At 36.3% G+C, this 17,315-nt stretch overlaps 2 protein-coding genes and 1 pseudogene across 2 annotated transcripts; 2 read left to right on the forward strand and 1 right to left on the reverse strand.

The window, feature by feature from the left end:
- Positions 1-2,906: 2,906 nt before the first annotated feature.
- On the reverse strand, positions 2,907-3,523 carry LOC149006897 (uncharacterized). The gene has a single exon (XM_089166733.1). It carries the CDS (start codon positions 3,366-3,368, stop codon positions 3,117-3,119), a length of 252 nt encoding a protein of 83 aa, XP_089022859.1. The 5' UTR covers positions 3,369-3,523; the 3' UTR covers positions 2,907-3,116.
- Positions 3,524-8,475: 4,952 nt separating this feature from the next.
- Positions 8,476-9,900, forward strand: LOC149006898 (metalloendoproteinase 3-MMP pseudogene; annotated as a pseudogene).
- A 3,999-nt stretch (positions 9,901-13,899) lies between these two features.
- LOC149006899 (metalloendoproteinase 3-MMP-like) lies at positions 13,900-15,562 on the forward strand. The gene is given in 2 exon segments (XM_089166043.1): positions 13,900-14,790; positions 14,792-15,562. Coding segments are annotated over 2 exon segments (1,122 nt in total). The 5' UTR covers positions 13,900-14,250; the 3' UTR covers positions 15,374-15,562.
- Positions 15,563-17,315: the final 1,753 nt, after the last annotated feature.

Genomic DNA, 17,315 nt, shown 5'->3' on the forward strand with positions numbered 1-17,315 from the left:
TTTGGTTAACCGAATAGTAACCACTCTTCACGTACATGCTAAGGGCCTTAAGATTAGTAAGCTCATAAGATCAATCCGATTAATTGAATACATCGATGTAGAAGTAGAACAGAAAATCCATTATGGGTATTATGCAATTGGGTGATAATTTAATCTTTTGGAGTTCAAAAGAATAAAACCAATTAGCTGATATCTTGATGAAAGGTTTATCTGGCCCATAGCTCAAGTTATTCAGGGACAAGCTTGTGTCAGTTCACAGTCGTAACTGGTTATGCTTGAGGAGTCGGGATTATCCACCTATATGGATTAAAATATTGTCCAATCCACAGATCTAGTTGCATGACACGTGTTCAATCTAAAGCATAATAGGTTCCAACACTTTCACCCAAAAAAAAGGATAACACTATTTATTATTATTATTATTATTTTTTTATCTGAGATTCATCCGGCCAGCTTTGCGGCGCACCACTATTTTTTAATATTAAAAAACTCAATTAATCTACTAAAATTTGCTACCTTTATCTCCACTTCAGTTCTTTCCCCCTCCCTTCCACGTCTCTACTACTCTTTTCTTCATTTCTTCTTCTTCAATCTCCCTCGCTTGCATTAGTTTTTTTAGGGTCTGTTTAGTTAATTGAGTCTGGAGATTTCAAAAATCTAGAGATTTCAAATTTATGGAGTCATGGTTCATAAAATTAATTGTTTGGTTATCGTGAATCTTTGGAATGAAATCTATAAATTCATCATAAAAAAAACATTTATGGAGTCATGGTTCAAATATTTAATGCTTTTATAGTAGAGTTGAATTTCAACTCATACCCATAATCTACAGATTCACGTTTTTAGTATAAAAATGTGAATCTCTAGATTTTATGAATTCAGGGATTCACACAACCAAACATGTATAAATCTTCCATTTGTAAATTCAGAGATTTCAAATCTCTGGATTCATGTAACCAAAGAGGCCGTTAAATATTTGACTTTTATTGTTTAAAAACTGCAAAATAGAATGAAAATTTTTAGAAAGTTATCTACGATGGAATCAAATTATTCAATGAATAAATCTAGATCTCTCAAACTTGGAAGTTAAATTGCTCTTTAATTTTCCATTGTTTTTATAATCAAATAAATCCTAACATTTGAACCAAGGAACGTTTATTCAGTGAAGTATTCTTAGTGAAGGTACTGTTTTGACAACCGGTACTCAATTGAATGTTTGATAATTAGAAAGCTTGCTGAATCGATATTACAATATTGGCTTTGGAAAATCGACGATTTTCCGGATAACTTAAAATTGTTATAGGTGGTTTTTATTTTCCTATCGTTTTGATAGGTCTGAGATGGGTAAAGCGAAAGGGATAGCTTGCTAATTTATTTCGCCGGAGTTTGGAAGAAGAAGAAGAAGAAAGAGAGAGAGAGAAAGAGACATCTGCTCCTTGAGTCCGAGGTGGCTTGCGCAGTTTTTGCCTGGAGAAGAAGAAGAAGAAAAAGAGAAAGGAAAAGAAAGATTTTGAGAGGCTAATACCGTCAGTTCGTTTCCGCCGAGATCTATTGAAATTGGCGATTATTCGCCATTTCGCTTTGGTTTTTATCCGAGCAATAGGGAAACAATCGAAGATTTTGTTGCAAGGGATCCCATCGATTTGAACTCTTCTAATTCAACACTTCATTTAAAAAAAGAGAGACTATGACGATAAGAGCATCGCTTTATTTTGTACTTATTTTTCTTAAAAAAAGTTGTGAATATTTTTCAAGTAATAATAGTAAATGTTTAAAATATAGAAAATAAACGGATGTAAAAAAGAAAGAGAGTATACATTGAGGAAGAGTCATCTTTTACGTTTTGAACACGGCAGAAAAAAATAGAAAACAACACATTTAAAAAGAAAATTTAAAATAATTTGATTTATTTTGGATTGACTACTAAGAAAACGAGGATTTGTCATGGAAAAATAGGAAACAATACATTTGGGAAAGAAAAAAATTAAGTAATTTGATTTATTTTGGATTGACTATTAGAAAAAGAATAGAGGTGTAAATGGATAATCGAAATCTGCTTCCGAATTCGCATCCATATCCGTTTAGGGGTATCCGGAATCCGTCGATTACTAATAGGATGTGAATATGGGATACCCCTTTCTTACCGATTAATATATGTCTAATAAAATTATCCGATTAAGTTACTTAATTAGATTTATTGTTCTTATTTTTATAAATTTTTACATTTAATCTGTATTCATGCCCATTTAGAAGAATTTATTTAAGAAAATAACTATTCGATTATCATCCGAATCCGACAGAATTCGTCCAAAAACTGATAAAATATTATCGAATCCATCCTAATATAATAGAATGCAGATATGATATTGCTACTATCCGGTCTGTTTATACCCCTAGAATTTATCATGTCATGACACCTTGTGACCATCATTCATGAAGAATTACGTAGAGTTGCCGTCAATCAACCAGCAAGAGATGACAATCACCAAAGACAGTAAGATTTGTCATGTCATGAAACCTTTTGATTCCATATATAAACGAACTTTCCCTCACAAACAATATACTTTATCCATAAATAATAAAATATATGTGTTTCCTCTCTATAAAAACAAGTTGACGCTTACAGTGATGTTGTTGCGTTCTAAAGTCAAATTTATTTATTAAGAAGGAAGTAGCGTGGAAGATGGACGGGTTCCCATCCCATCATCTTCCTTTCTTCTCATCCAACCAGGAATTATACAACTTTCCACGCCTCTTCTGTAAGTTTGAACGTCAAGATTTCTAAACTATTTTCATCTAATTAGTTCTGTAACTCCAGAAAATCTGATTCTTGAAATCATAACCCATTAAATCGTACCCACCAGTATTTAAACAGACCCACACAGAACTGAAAGAATCAAAAGAGGAAAGGTAAAAAAAATCAACAACTCATGTATAAGGAATCAATTACATGAACTAACTAAGGTGACCTTTACAAAGAAACAAGGAATCCTGTGAAAAGAAGAAGAAAAAGAAAACTATGGAAAGAGAAGATAAAGAAGCCGCCTGCATGCCCAGAAGGAAGAACAGAGAGAGACATCCAAGGATGGATGGCTCTTTAAATCAGTAATTATGAATTATTTCTTCTGGGTAGTCTTCTGGTACTTGTCTTTGATCCAATGGAAGCCAACAGAAGTGCCTGCCTTGACTTTCTTGAAACCAGTAGAAGCAACAGATTTGGTTTTCTCCAAACCTTCTCCAACCTTCTTACCGTACTTGGAGCCCAAACCTTCACCACTGGTATTACTCTTACTGTTGGATTGATAAGCTGAATCGTTGTAGTCCCACTGATCAGCCCATGATGCTCCAGACGATCTGCTTTTATCCATTATCAGTCACAGAATAGAGATTCAACAAGATTTCAAACCTTTGATCAGACAGAACTGGGTGATGAAGAAGAGAACAGGGAATGAATGAAGGAAGGAAGTATTTCTTTATCTTTTGCAAAGAAGAGTCGTTGAACACCTTGAGCAATTGAAATGCAAGGAAGCTTTCGTAATTCCTATCTTTATATAGCGAAAGTTGGAAATTTGATTCTTTAAAATAAGGAAGGATCAGATCACGTGGTGATGTGGCAAGCGTCATACTTGTTCTGTTCTGGAAAGGAAACACTCCGGTTCATGCACGCCAAGCCACGCCACGCCACGCCAGCCACCATTTTTAATCCTTCGGCTGAGAGGACTAAAATACCCCCAGATAACCCACGGTTTGGGAGGGTAATAAAAGACAACCTACTATTTGTCAATGATGCTATCTATCTGGAGTCAACGAAAAGAAGATTCCAGGTTGGTCGTTTCGATCGGCTTCTAGAAAGATCTACGAGGGTTTTAGTTTTACACGTGTGCATTGTGGACGCGTTTGTCGCACGGCTGAGGCGTATTTTAGCAAGATTACGCACCTGCTGAGGTCCATTTTCTAGAAAAGTTTCTTTCCAGCCGACTCAACCGGTGTGATGTAATAGTCTGCTGATTTCCGCCTAACGAAGTTCGGTCGTGTTTGGTTGGATAGAAATTGGGTAAAGGAGCTCATGGTCTAAAAGTTAAGAAAATATTTGGATGATTATTCCAAAGAATAAACTTGTTATTATTATTTTTTAAAATTTTTATGCATCATTTCAAATAAGAGTAAAATTGTCAAATTAAAGTTATTTTTTTTGCCAAAAACAAAATAACTTTAAATTAAAATTAGCAAAAACTTAATAATGTCAAATGTGGAGGGGAGGGACTTCGTAAGATTTCAATTTTGAAGAGAGCACACTAAGCTTTCAATGAAAATGGAAGAGACTAATGTGAAAATTTCTTTTGAAAAATATGTTAATATTTATTTAATAAGATGTTTTAAAAAAAATGAATGAATTCTATTTTTGGACGGCATCATCAAATAAATAGAATCCATTTGAATCCATTTGAGTAAAAAAAAAAGAAAAAAAAGATTTTAAGACTCTTTATTTTCAATTTTTTTGTTAAGAATATCTCATTAGCTAAGGGCATGTTTGGTTACTTAAGTCTGAAGATTTTAAAAATCTAGAGAATTCAAATTTATGGAATCATGGTTTATAAAAATTAACTGTTTGGTTAGCCTGAATCTTTAGAATGAAATCTGTAGATTCATCCTAAAAAAACAGTTATGAGGTCATGGTTCAAACGTTTAATGCTTTTAGGGTCTGTTTGGTTACATGAGTCTGGAGATTTCAAATATCTAGAGATTTCAAATCTATAGATTTCAAATCTATGGAGTTATAATTTATAAAATTAGATGTTTGGTTGTGGAATGAAATCTATGGATTCATCCTAAAAAACTATTTGATCGACATGATTTTTGTGAATGTGCAAATGTATAGCTTTTTTGAAATCCTTGATTTCACCCTCACCCATAAATCTGGATTCACGTTTTGAGTGTAAAAGGTGAATCTCTAGATTTCATGAATCTAGAGATTTTTACAACCAAACGGTATAATTCCCGATTCATACATCCCGAAGCCATTTGAAATCTCTGGATTCATGTAACCAGCCCGCCCAGTATAGTATAGATGGAATCTCTGGATTTCACCTCATAACTATAAATCTACAGATTAACGTTTTTAGTGTGAAAGGGTAAATCTCTAGATTTCATAAATTTAAGAATTCACACAACCAAACGGATATAATTCCATTTATGAATTTAGATATTTCAAATTTATGGATTCATGTAACCAAACATGCCATAAATCTTTTTGAAAATCAGTCAATCTAGAAAAAAAAATTTGTATTTCATTCAAAGGCAATAAATTGTCTTGTTGTCTCAAACAATAATTTTTTTATGCCGCCTAACACGAAAAAAACAAATTATGAAAAGGAAAGAAAAATCAGAGTTGAAAGTTTTGATATACCCATGGAACTCTTTCACAAGAATCAAGAATCATAATTATTTGTCTTGAAAATTTGAAATATCATTTCCTTGTTTCAAAGTGTGATGCTCTTCATTTTTTTATATATTATTATTTTATTATTTATTAAAATATTTCAATCATCTAGGTTATTAAAGGATTATGATGGTTAAATCATGTGTCAAGATAGTTTAACTAAATGGTTCGAGTGTAGTTAAATGATAGTTTAAATAGAATTTAATTCAATTAGTATTTTGGTTGATATTAGACATCGCTTATGGGACCCAAAAAGATTGAATTAGACTAAATTAAAAACAAAGAAATTATAAATATAATTCTTTAAACTCGGAGATATTAATATTTACATCCTTGTGTGGGCTCTGCAAGCCTATAAATACGCCCATTAGTTTTGTATATGTATATCTATTATAATTAATAATGTGATATATAAAATTTTGTATCAGAGTTATCACACGTGAGAGAGAATTAGGAGGTGAGGTGTTAAAAGAGAGATGAGAGAGAAAAGGAATAAGATGAGGATGGTTTTTGCGTGGAGAGAGGAAGAAAAGAGGAGAGAGAAGAGAAAGAGAAGAATTTATAAAGAGAGAAGAGAAAGAGTAAAATAGGATTTTGCGTGTCAACGGAAGAAATACAAAGAAAAAAATAGAAGAGAGACGAGGGAAATTAAGAGGGGAGAGAAAGAGAGTTGAAAGAGGCAACAAGAGAGAGAATAGGGAGGGAACGGAGAGAGAAGAAAGAGAACAGAATTGAAAAGGGAATCACAGAGAAGGGAAGCATGTTTGATTTCCGAATATTTCAAAAATAATTGAAAATCATTCAAAATATAGGAGAAATGTAAGACTTTTATCTGAGTTAGGATTAATAGATGCACATGGAACAGAAATAGGTATGTGATATTGACTAACCTATGTATGTTATAAGTGGACGGTTCAACTTAGTAAATATCTAGCATTAATATGTTAATGTAATATTTATCTTATTCTTTTACCTATACAATATATGGAAGTACATGATATATTGCTTTGTAAATAGAACAGAAGTGCATGAGATCGACTGACAGCTTAAGAATTTGATTGAAAATTTTGAATTGAAATATTGATAATATTTTTGAACTGTTAAATTAGGAATTTGAAATGGTGTTTATTCTTGTTAAATTCAGAATTATCATTTTTTTTTAGAGCAAATTCCACGGCACCTGCTATAAAAGGGGTAAAATTCTTGACCACCCGCTATTACCTCTTAAATTACATGACACTTACACTCAAAATTATAAGTTACCCATAGTTACATTTTCAGTTAAATGGACGTGTAAAATGATCAAAATACCCTTACATTTAATTTTGAGTGTGAGTGCCATATAATTTAAGAAGTAATAATGAGCAATCAAGAGTTTTATCCCTTTATAGTGGGTGCCGTGTAATTTGCTATATTTTTTCTACTCAAATGATAGGATTGTATGGCTAATTGTATGAATTTTATCAAGTCTTATTTAAATAAGGGTAAGTGATAATTGAAATGCAAGAGTTACACATAAATAGATAGGGTGTAGTAATGCAAGGCTAAATAGAATATAAAAGGAAGAAAGAAAAGTGGAGGAAATAATAAAAATAAAGAAATAAATAAAATTTTAATGGCTTTTGTAAATTCCGGCACCTAGTGTACCCAAACGGAAGGCATGAAGGCGAGACGGAAAACGGAAAAATAGACTAGACTGATGATGACATCTTGTGGAGAACATTTAGCCTTGTGTCAAAGAAACTGAAAAGAGAACCTCTAAGAATAATATTGATGTCACTTGTGTGATTTAGACTGAGGGTGTCTTTTTTACAGGTAACACTCAGGTCGGATTAAAAGAAAAAAAAAAGGAAAAATGAGAAGGAAACTCAAATACATAATATCATAAGACTTTGATGTGATAATAGATGCATGATGATTTACCTGGTTTTCTTATATGGTTGATTATATCACTTACTAGGCCTACAAAACTCATTATTGTAAATGTTGATAGGTTCCCAGATACATGAGAAAGGCAAAGGTATTGGCATCCAAGAGTATAGTTTAAAGTAAATGATGAGAATTTCTTTTGCAACTGATGTTTTATTAAACTAGACTGTGGAATGTATATATCTTTTTTGAGTTTGTATGTATTTAACTAGGTACTGGGTGAAACTCAATGTCATTAAGACAAAATTTTGGATCGTATATATATGTTTATGAGTCAAACTGTAAAACAACTTATTTGTTTTCATCCTTGTAAATATCTAGTTTAGCACTATTTTTAGTGGCTACGAATAGGTTGATATTGAAATGAACTGTCACGTGCCCCTGTTGGATGTCCGTAATGTAGGCCCCACCAAGCTTGTGAAAACTCGGGGCATGACACAAAGTCTCTTCAAACGCAGCAATGACCATCACCTAATAAGTTAAAATGAAAGAAAAAAAGAAAAAATTAATGGTTATTTACTGGCCATATGTCCTCATGAAAGAAGTGAATGAGAATGTCGAAGAATCAACAACAAGAATATCAAGATCAAGAAGAGAATCCATCTGCCGAAACTGATTCTTTTGCCATCTAAGGTGTTAATTTAGCTACTAAAACCAGCATCACAAATTCACAATTTTATTTCTGTTTAAATTAGAGGTCTTGGTTGGGTTTAAAGAGTATATGGTTACTTCATTGGTTAGACTAGTTATTTCCACAGTCATAACAGCTTGTTTTGTTGTAATTAGCTAGCTTGTCAGTTTAAAAAACAGTAGAAACTTGTGTTGGCTCCCCAACTTTTTATAAAACTGAAAAAAAATCCATGTATCATGAGGATGGGAAAGGGAACAAAACCTGTTCTCTCCATAACTCCATTCTTTTAATTCCCCAAAACCTGCAACTGCAAAGAACCCTTCATCATCAAATTGTATGAAGCTCATCACCTACTACAACACAGAAGCTTCCACTCTTCAATAACTCTTAGACTGTTTCCTTCAAAAATTATTCAACAATAGCGCACGGTCACACCTTTTTTTTAGCCACGTGGCAAATTGTTGCAGCCCTAGTTTTTTTTTTTCCGTGTTAGTCAAGTCTTTGTCGATTACCTGGGAGTGGTTGCAGGAATGGTCGTAAGTGGCCAAATTTGCAGAAGCTAAGCAGCCCTTCTCGTCAAAATACCAACGCTTGAAAGAGAAAGACAGAAGCAAGTCAAATGCAAACGTCAATCTTTCCTCATTAACTGGAGTTTCAGCTTCAAGAAGAATAGAATCGAATCAGAACTTACAAATAGAGAGTCAAGTTGTGTCTGAACTTACAAATTGAATCGCTTTCCAGAGTAAAATGAAAGGATTTCAAACTCATGCTTTGGGAATTTCACTGGTTTATCTATGTCTTCTATCGACAAACGTCGCCGGCCGCCCACTCTTAGCCGGACCGCCGCTGCCTCATCCAATCAAAGGCAAGAACCCATGGGATTCATTCCAAAACTTCACCGGACATCAAAAAGGCGAACGCGTCGACGGCTTATCAGATCTCAAGAAATACCTTCACGAATTCGGTTACATGTCTCCACCTTCTAATTCTTCTTCCAATTTCACAAACAAATTCGACGACAGCCTCGAATCTGCCATCAAACAGTACCAGAAGAACTTCAATCTGAACGCCACAGGCCAACTCGATAACAGCACCGTTGAGCGCATGACAGTACCTAGATGCGGTAACGCCGACATTGTAAACGGCACAAACACTATGAATTCTCGCAAACCTGCTTCACATTCTTCGAATCTCAATCTCCACACCATCTCACACTACACTTTCTTCGAAGGAAAACCTTCTTGGCCTGAAAACCAGAGAAACCTCACCTACGCCTTCTTGCCCGGTAATAATCTCGAAGACAACACCAAAGAAGTTTTCGCACGTGCGTTTCAACGGTGGGCTGCTGTTACGCCGTTAACTTTCACGGAGATAGATTCGTATTTGAAAGCGGATGTCAAGATTGGTTTCTTCACTGGGGACCACGGTGACGGCGAAGCGTTTGATGGGTCGATGGGAACGTTGGCCCACGCGTTCTCTCCTACGGCTGGATTATTCCATCTGGATAACGCTGAAAATTGGGTGGTCGATGGAGATGTGACCACGTCGACATCAACGACAGCCATTGATTTGGAATCTGTTGCCGTGCACGAAATTGGGCACGTGCTTGGGATGGGCCATTCGTCGGTGGAGGGAGCTATCATGTACCCGTCCATTGCAGCGAGAGTGAGAAAAACCGAGCTCGCAAGCGATGATATCGACGGTATCCAGGAACTCTACGGCAGCAATCCCAATTACAACTCTTCATCAACACCGTCCACCACGCAGAAAGATTCCAGTGATGGTGGGGTCCACATCAAACATTCGCAATGGACGATGATCCTAAGTGTCGTTGCATCCTTTGTCCTACTATTGTAGTTTCTTAGTTTATCTCTAATTTTTGTTAATTTAATTTTGTGCATATGAGGTTTCATTTAAGATTGTAATATGTATTGTATAATTATTTTATTTAATTATTTAATTATTTAATTTATACATGTATGTAATTTTTTCAAACAATGTCCATAGAACCTCTCATTCTGTGTTAAGATTAATCTTTGAGAATTTTTTGCTGCTTAAACGAAAATTTATTGACAAAAGAACCATTATAATCAGTAAAATCAGCCTCAAATAATTGTAGACTCAACGGACTAATAAAAGATCGATTAATTGAAGATTCAATTAAAAAGGCTGATCTTGTCAAGAATTCCATCACAGAGTTGGCAGATCTTGGAATGTAATAAAACTTTAGAGACTTAAAAGAAAACATAGGATAAATAGTATCATGATAAATGCCTAAGATGCTAATTTGTGGAGGAGATTTATTTGTTAATTGCTGAATAAGCTCCAAATATTTCGAAAACCAAAACTAGAGGCAAGGAGAAGATCTAACGAAGCACAATAGCCTCCTTGATGAAGTCTAACTAACATGAAATCACAATACAAAAGCCTGCAATAGATTCTATTGTGCCTATATATATGCGTTGAGCTTCAGTGCTGCGCATTAAACACGCAGGACCGTGAAGCCGACGGTCGAAATCGAAATCGAAATCTCGCAGCATTGAAGTCCAGATGTATATATTAAGGAAGGAAGCCTCAAGGAGATTGAACTCATGGAATATCAAGAATTTTTCTTTCCAATTAAAAGCTTCCATTACAATTAGTCTTGTGACTCCTTATATATTACTTTATGAATTTTTTTAAGAGTTTCTTTACATATAATTCACTTTAAGTTGGGGTGAAACTGTTATTGCCTCCTTTTAACTGGGTTATATTATATGTAATTCAATCTAATATTATATATAGCACACAATAAAGCATCAATAAGTTTAAGTCCCAAAATATTCTGGTAATATCAATTTACTAAATGGCCCTTGTGTCTCATCCCAAACCTTTAGGTAGGTGAAGGGGACTTCACCCTCCTTCACCCTTCACCCATCTTCTACCTACATTTTGTCAAAAACCACCCGCCATCGTTAGAAACCACCACACCTCCTCCACCTGCCGGCTACCACTGCCTCAATCTTCCCCCTATCAAAAATCACCCACCACCTTCCCCTTGCTGGAACCATGATTTTTTTAGGTGATCCCTAGCCTCTTCACCCATCTTCTGCTATATTTGTATGTAGATGGCGAAGGTGTGAGGATTGACCTCTAGATCAACGAAGATGAGAAATCCATTGTGTCAATCCTCCTCATTGTTTTTTCTCCTCACAAACACGCTCCTCCTGTGGTCAGTCTCTCCTATATTTGTATGCAGATGGGAAATCAAAAATTTAGGTTGAATGAGCGATCTTCCCGTCTTTAACAAAGAAATCAATTCTACTTCACTATTTAAATCCTTTGTTTCCTGCTTTTTGGGTTTCGTTTCGAGATGAATTTATTGGGTTTGTGATGAAAATCACTTTATTTTTTGAGTTCAAATTTGAACTTAGTGGGTCCCACTTAGTATTAAATATGGGTTATGTGTTTGGTATCATTAAGAGGGCCTTGGGAGAGGTGAATGGGGAGAGAAAAAGAGAGTTTCTAGTGAGTGGAATTGAGCTATTGGTCTCCTTCTTCTTGTGGTTTTGCAAGAAAGGTGTTCTTTCTCTCTTGTATTCTTCTCCATTGCAACTCTATTTGAAACTTGAGCTTGGATTAAAGGGCTTTCTTCAAGAGCTTGAAGTTGGAAGGGTGTTTTCAAAGAGGTTTGAGAGGTGGTGTAACCGGTTGAGGTAACATTGTATTATTTTCAAATTTTATACTATTTTGAAGATTAAAATAGTGAATTCCCTCCCCATGGATGTAACTAATCTCAAATATTTTGGGTTAGTGAACCACATAAAATTCTTGTGTGTCGTTTGCATTTTTCTTTCATTCTTGTGGTGGTTTATTGTTTTTTACTTTGTGATTGTCTTCAACTTTTTTGCACAAGATCTTTGGTTTATTTTGTTTATTTGAGTGATTTGTTCAATTACCTAGATCCTTGGATTGAGTATTGTCTTCTATAGAATTAATAACTTTTTGTACAAGTTGAGGTAAAAGATCGAAGGAGAGAAGTACAAAGAAAGAAAAAGAAGTAGCTCAAGCAGAAGATTTAGGGAGCTGGGTGAGAGGAGACAATTTCTCAGAGCATCCACGAGGTTTTCGGAATGAAGAAATTGCTCGGGTGGACATGCGGGGCAGCTTTTTGGGGACAATTGGTGTAATTTTTCTGTTTGGGTTCAACATTTAGATGTGTTTTTAACTAACGGTCTCTCTCGCTATGCAATGGGGGCTTTGGAATATGTTGTGTTTGGGCATTTTTGTACTAATGTTTCCTAATATGCTTTATTGGTCCATTAATGATCACCTAAAACCAGGGTTCCGGCAAGAGGAAATTTGTGGGTGAGTTTCGACAGGGGAGGGGGTGTAGTGGTTTTTGGTATGACAAGTGTAGGAAGAAAATGAAATCCTTTCACCCACTTTATGGTTGAATACAGAATGAGAGACAGGGGGAGGGGGTGTGGTAGTTTCTAGCAATGGTGGTTGATTTATGGCAAGTGCAATAAGAAGATTGGTGATGGAATTTTCCTTCACCCACCTTAAGGGTTGGGTATGGAATGAGACATAGGGGGAGGGGTATGGTGGTTTCTGGCAGTGGTGGGTGATTTATGGCAAGTGTTAGAAGAAGTTGGGTCAAGGAAAAATTCATTCACCCACCTAAGGGTTGGGTATTGAATGAGACATAGAGGGAGGGGGTGTGGTGGTTTCTAGCGGTGGTGTGTGATTCATGACATGTGCAGGAAGAAGATGGGTGAAGAAAAAAATCCCTTCACCCACCTAAGGATTAGGTATAGAATGAAACACAAGGCAATTTAGTAAATTAATATTAGGAGAGTATTCTAATCATTTCATTAACTAACTAACTAAGGCTGTTAATTGTGTGTTGCTTGTAATATTAGAGTGAGGAATCTATATGAACACTCGTAAGATTGTTGTAATCATGAACTTTGTCAAAGCTAAAACATGCCTGTGTTACTTTCTTTAAGGTATTTAAACACCCTAATTTGTACAACACGAGTTTCAAGTGTGTCTTATTTGCAAGATCAGTCAGTCCAACCTTTAAAGTTGCACCATAGAAATGTTACTTTATGTGCAATTAGATTGTATTCGTTAGCTAAATAAAAAGACAATAAGGAAGGGTGATGGAGGAAGATTCATTATTCAAAGAGGAGTTTGAGTCTTGGTTCATATAAAGCTCGAATTGGTAAGTTACTCACTTTAGGTCACTTCCATATGAGAATGTACCTCACTAATGGCATCTTCTTATGTTAATCTAATAGTGAGAAGTTACCTTTCTGTATTAATCCGTAGCTCCAACTAGGGTTCAAGCTAGATTTTGCATCGTACATGGATTCGCACGGTACTGCGTTGGTGTATTCCTTACCACACAGGTAAATAATATATGTGTTTTCTATATATAAAGCAAATAATTGAAAGTATAATTTTGGGACAGAAATCATAATACAAAAGAGAAATAAATCAAACATATATTTATATTAAAATAATATACATAGTTTTTAAGCATTTTAAACAATATAACCTCCAAGAGGAATTTCAACCTAACTTCAAGTGAATTGCACGCAAAAAACTCTTATTTCATATTAAAATTCATCAATACCGTTTTCTTTGAAAACTCACTCCTGTATGATAATGACATGAGTTAATTCGAGATGTAAGAGTCTCAGCAGGAAGAAGAGAGAATAGAATGGGAAAGAGTAAGAGAATTTCTCATTACCTGAAAAAAGGAAAATAATACAAACCCAGCTTGCTGCAAATACTGTTCATGACACAACACGTCGGCGCCGGCACTTTGTTTAGCCACGTGGCAAATTATTGCAGCCCAAGTTATGGCCTTTGGACCAATCCGTATGAAATATTAGACAATCGGCTATCGATTACGCGGAGTCGCTTCGGAAATGGTCGTAATTAGCCAAATTTGCAGAAGCTAAGCAGCCCTTCTCGTCAAAATACCAAACCTTGAATGAACCAAAAACGAAAAAAAAAAAGGAAAGATGAAGGAAGTCAAGCGCAAATGTCAATCTTCCACATTGGATGGATTTGCAGCTTCCAGAAGAACAGAGTTGAACGTCTATCTGCTCACAGAATTCTCAACTCAACCAGAACTCTATAAAGTTATAATCTTCCTTCCCTCAACAACAATAGCTAAATTCTAAACACTTAAAACAGAGAGTTCAACTTCAACCTTACCTGAACCCAGTTCCTCTTTTCTCCTTTCCGGAGTAAAATGAAGTCTATAGCCGCCGCAATTTCACTGGTTTTTCTATGCCTTCTATCGACAAACGTCGCCGGCCACCGAATCTTGTATGATCGGAACAACAATAACTCAGCCGCAGCGCCTTCGCCTCATCCAAACGAAGCCAAGAATCCATGGGATTCGTTCCATAACTTCACCGGACGTCGAAAAGGGGATCACGTCGACGGCTTATCCGATATCAAGCAATACCTTCACGAATTCGGTTACATGTCTGCACCTTCCAATTCTTCTTCCAATTTCACAAACAAATTCGATGACAGCCTCGAATCTGCAATCAAACAGTACCAGAAGAACTTCAATCTGAACGCCACCGGCCAACTCGATAACAGCACCGTTCAGCGAATGACAGTACCTAGATGCGGTAACGCCGACATCGTAAACGGCACAAACACCATGAATTCCGGCAAATCTGCTTCAAATTCGAGTCTCAATCTCCACACCGTCTCACACTACACTTTCTTCGAAGGAAAACCTACTTGGCCTGAAAACCAGAGAAACCTCACCTACGCCTTTCTTTCCCGGTAATAGTCTGGAAGACAACGCCAAAGAAGTTTTCGCACGTGCGTTCCAACGGTGGGCTGCCGTAACGCCGTTAACTTTCACGGAGATCGATTCCTTCTTGGAAGCGGATGTCAAGGTTGGTTTCTTCACTGGGGACCACGGCGACGGCGAATCGTTTGATGGGCCGATGGGAACGCTGGCCCACGCGTTCTCTCCTACGGCTGGATTATTCCATTTGGACAATGCTGAGTATTGGGTGGTCGATGGAGATGTGACCACGTCGTCATCATCGGTAGCCATTGATTTGGAATCGGTTGCGGTGCACGAAATCGGACACGTGCTTGGATTGGGCCATTCTTCGGTGGAGGAAGCTATTATGTACCCCTCCATCTCGGCGAAAACGAGGAAAACTGAGCTCGCGAGTGATGATATCGAGGGTATCCAGGAACTCTACGGCAGCAACCCCGATACTAATTCTTCATCAACACCGTCCGCTACGCAGGAAGATACCAGTGACGGTGGGGTCCACATTATACATTCTCATTGGACGATGATCCTAGGTGCCGTTGCATCCTTTTTCCTACTATTATAGTTTCTGCTCACCATGGTGGGTCCCCCACCGAGCCCTTTTTCTCAATTTATCTCTATTTTTTTTAATTTTCATTTATACATTGTACTATATATTGTATCATTTTTGTTCACTTGTGCATTGTATTAAATTATTTGATTTATGCATGTATTTATTATTATTATTATTTTTCTTTTCAAAAGCTTCGAATTGGAGTAGAAAATTCCTTTTCATTTATCCTTCCGTTTGTATGCATTTCATATACTACATATTGTGGAATCAGGGTCAAGGTCAAATTTCATGTGTTTCGCTGAAGTACACAAAAGGGATGATTTCCCAGCTGAACTGATCTTGAACAATACTTAGATAATTCTTAGAAATGAGTCACCAAAAAGTCTCAAACAGAGGATCATCAAACTACTTTTAGGAATTGAATAAAGGAAAAAAAGTTATGTGGAAGGTAAAAAAATACTAATTAAAAGACTTTGCTTTGAGGGTAATCCAAAATTTGGATTGAAAAAATTATCACAAAATTCGAGATTTGGTAATTCTTTAAAAATAGAATTTTTTTTTTCTTTCCAAAATCAGCTCATCTGGGAAATTTTTCCTAAACAAAATATACATTTAATCGTGGCTAAATTGCTTTGTAGGTTCGATGAAGAATGAGCCAATATCCAAGCTTTTTCCAACCATCCAATAGCTCCCCTCACGTAGTTTTTTCAAATTTCGAATTGTACTCAAGATCCTGTGTTTTTTATTATCTAATAAATCGCTTAATGAAAGTAAATTAATATCTCAAAACTTCCACAATCTCTTCTTGAAACCAAGCATGAACCTTTTGATTCATTTGGCTCAAGTTCTAGCATTGCATGGGTCAATACACACAATGCTTGGCATCCATTGTTTACGGCTAGGACTACTAGGGTATCAAATCCCATTCACTCACCTAGCTTTTGTCTCTCAATTTCAATGTCGGCCTCACAGAGTGCTTTTGCCGGTGGTGTTCTTTCCGATCTCCTGGGCATTTTGCCGTTTGACTGTGCGTGCTATCTACATGACCTAACTCGTCAATAGGTTCTCCAAGAGCATTAAGAATTCGTTCAAGAATTGCTCTGTCAATCATTTTCATTCCCCTCATCAAGCCATCTATGCTCATAGCTATAGCTCTAACTCGATTATTTGGTAATAATTATTGTACCTCACAAGTCACATTAATTTGTTGAACGACAATATCTCGACCTGCCAAAATTGATAACATTCGAGATTATGTAAGATTATACAAGAAAGATCCTGTTTTAGCTCTCTCTTCAACGCTGTCTCTTAAATTATTCCTAGGAGGTCTTCCTCTACTAGATGATTTTCCATGTTCATAGAGCCTCTCATGAGTTTGGCCCCTAGGCAAAAGACACATCTGACATTTGCCCCTTCTCAGATATACTCCATCTCATGTATTTACAAATGTCCGGAGATATCCTGTAAATTCTCCAATACATTTTAGGATTCTCTCTGGCCCATCAAAAGGTTGCCTAGTTGGGGCTTGGGAGCCAAATTCAAAGGAAGGAGCAAGAGCCTTGAGGATGTATAGCATGGGATCTGGGTGGACATCTCATACCAGCATGAACACCGGTCAGTAGGGGCTTATCAGCTTCGGTGATGGAGCTGGAGGCACTCAAAGATGCAGTTACCTTGAGTTTTGGTGTATTCTCTTCAAGGCTCAACCAGAGACAATAATGCCTTAACATTTTCGTTGAACAACTAAGCATAGCAATCAAGGAGTAAGACAAGGGTTCAGAGTCTCCAGACTCGTAGAGTACAACATCATGTAAAATGAAACGAAAGAGAATACTTGAGTCTTGGGGCCAACTTTTAATGCCTGGGAAAGAGAAAATAATGCAATCCAACCTTGCTGCAAATACTGTTCATAACACAAGAAGTGCAGTGAAGAGAACATAAGATGAGATGAACT

This window comes from Hakea prostrata, chromosome 8, assembly GCF_041222555.1.
Source record: "Hakea prostrata isolate BN-2017 chromosome 8, UWA_Hpros_2, whole genome shotgun sequence".
NCBI lineage: Eukaryota > Viridiplantae > Streptophyta > Magnoliopsida > Proteales > Proteaceae > Hakea > Hakea prostrata.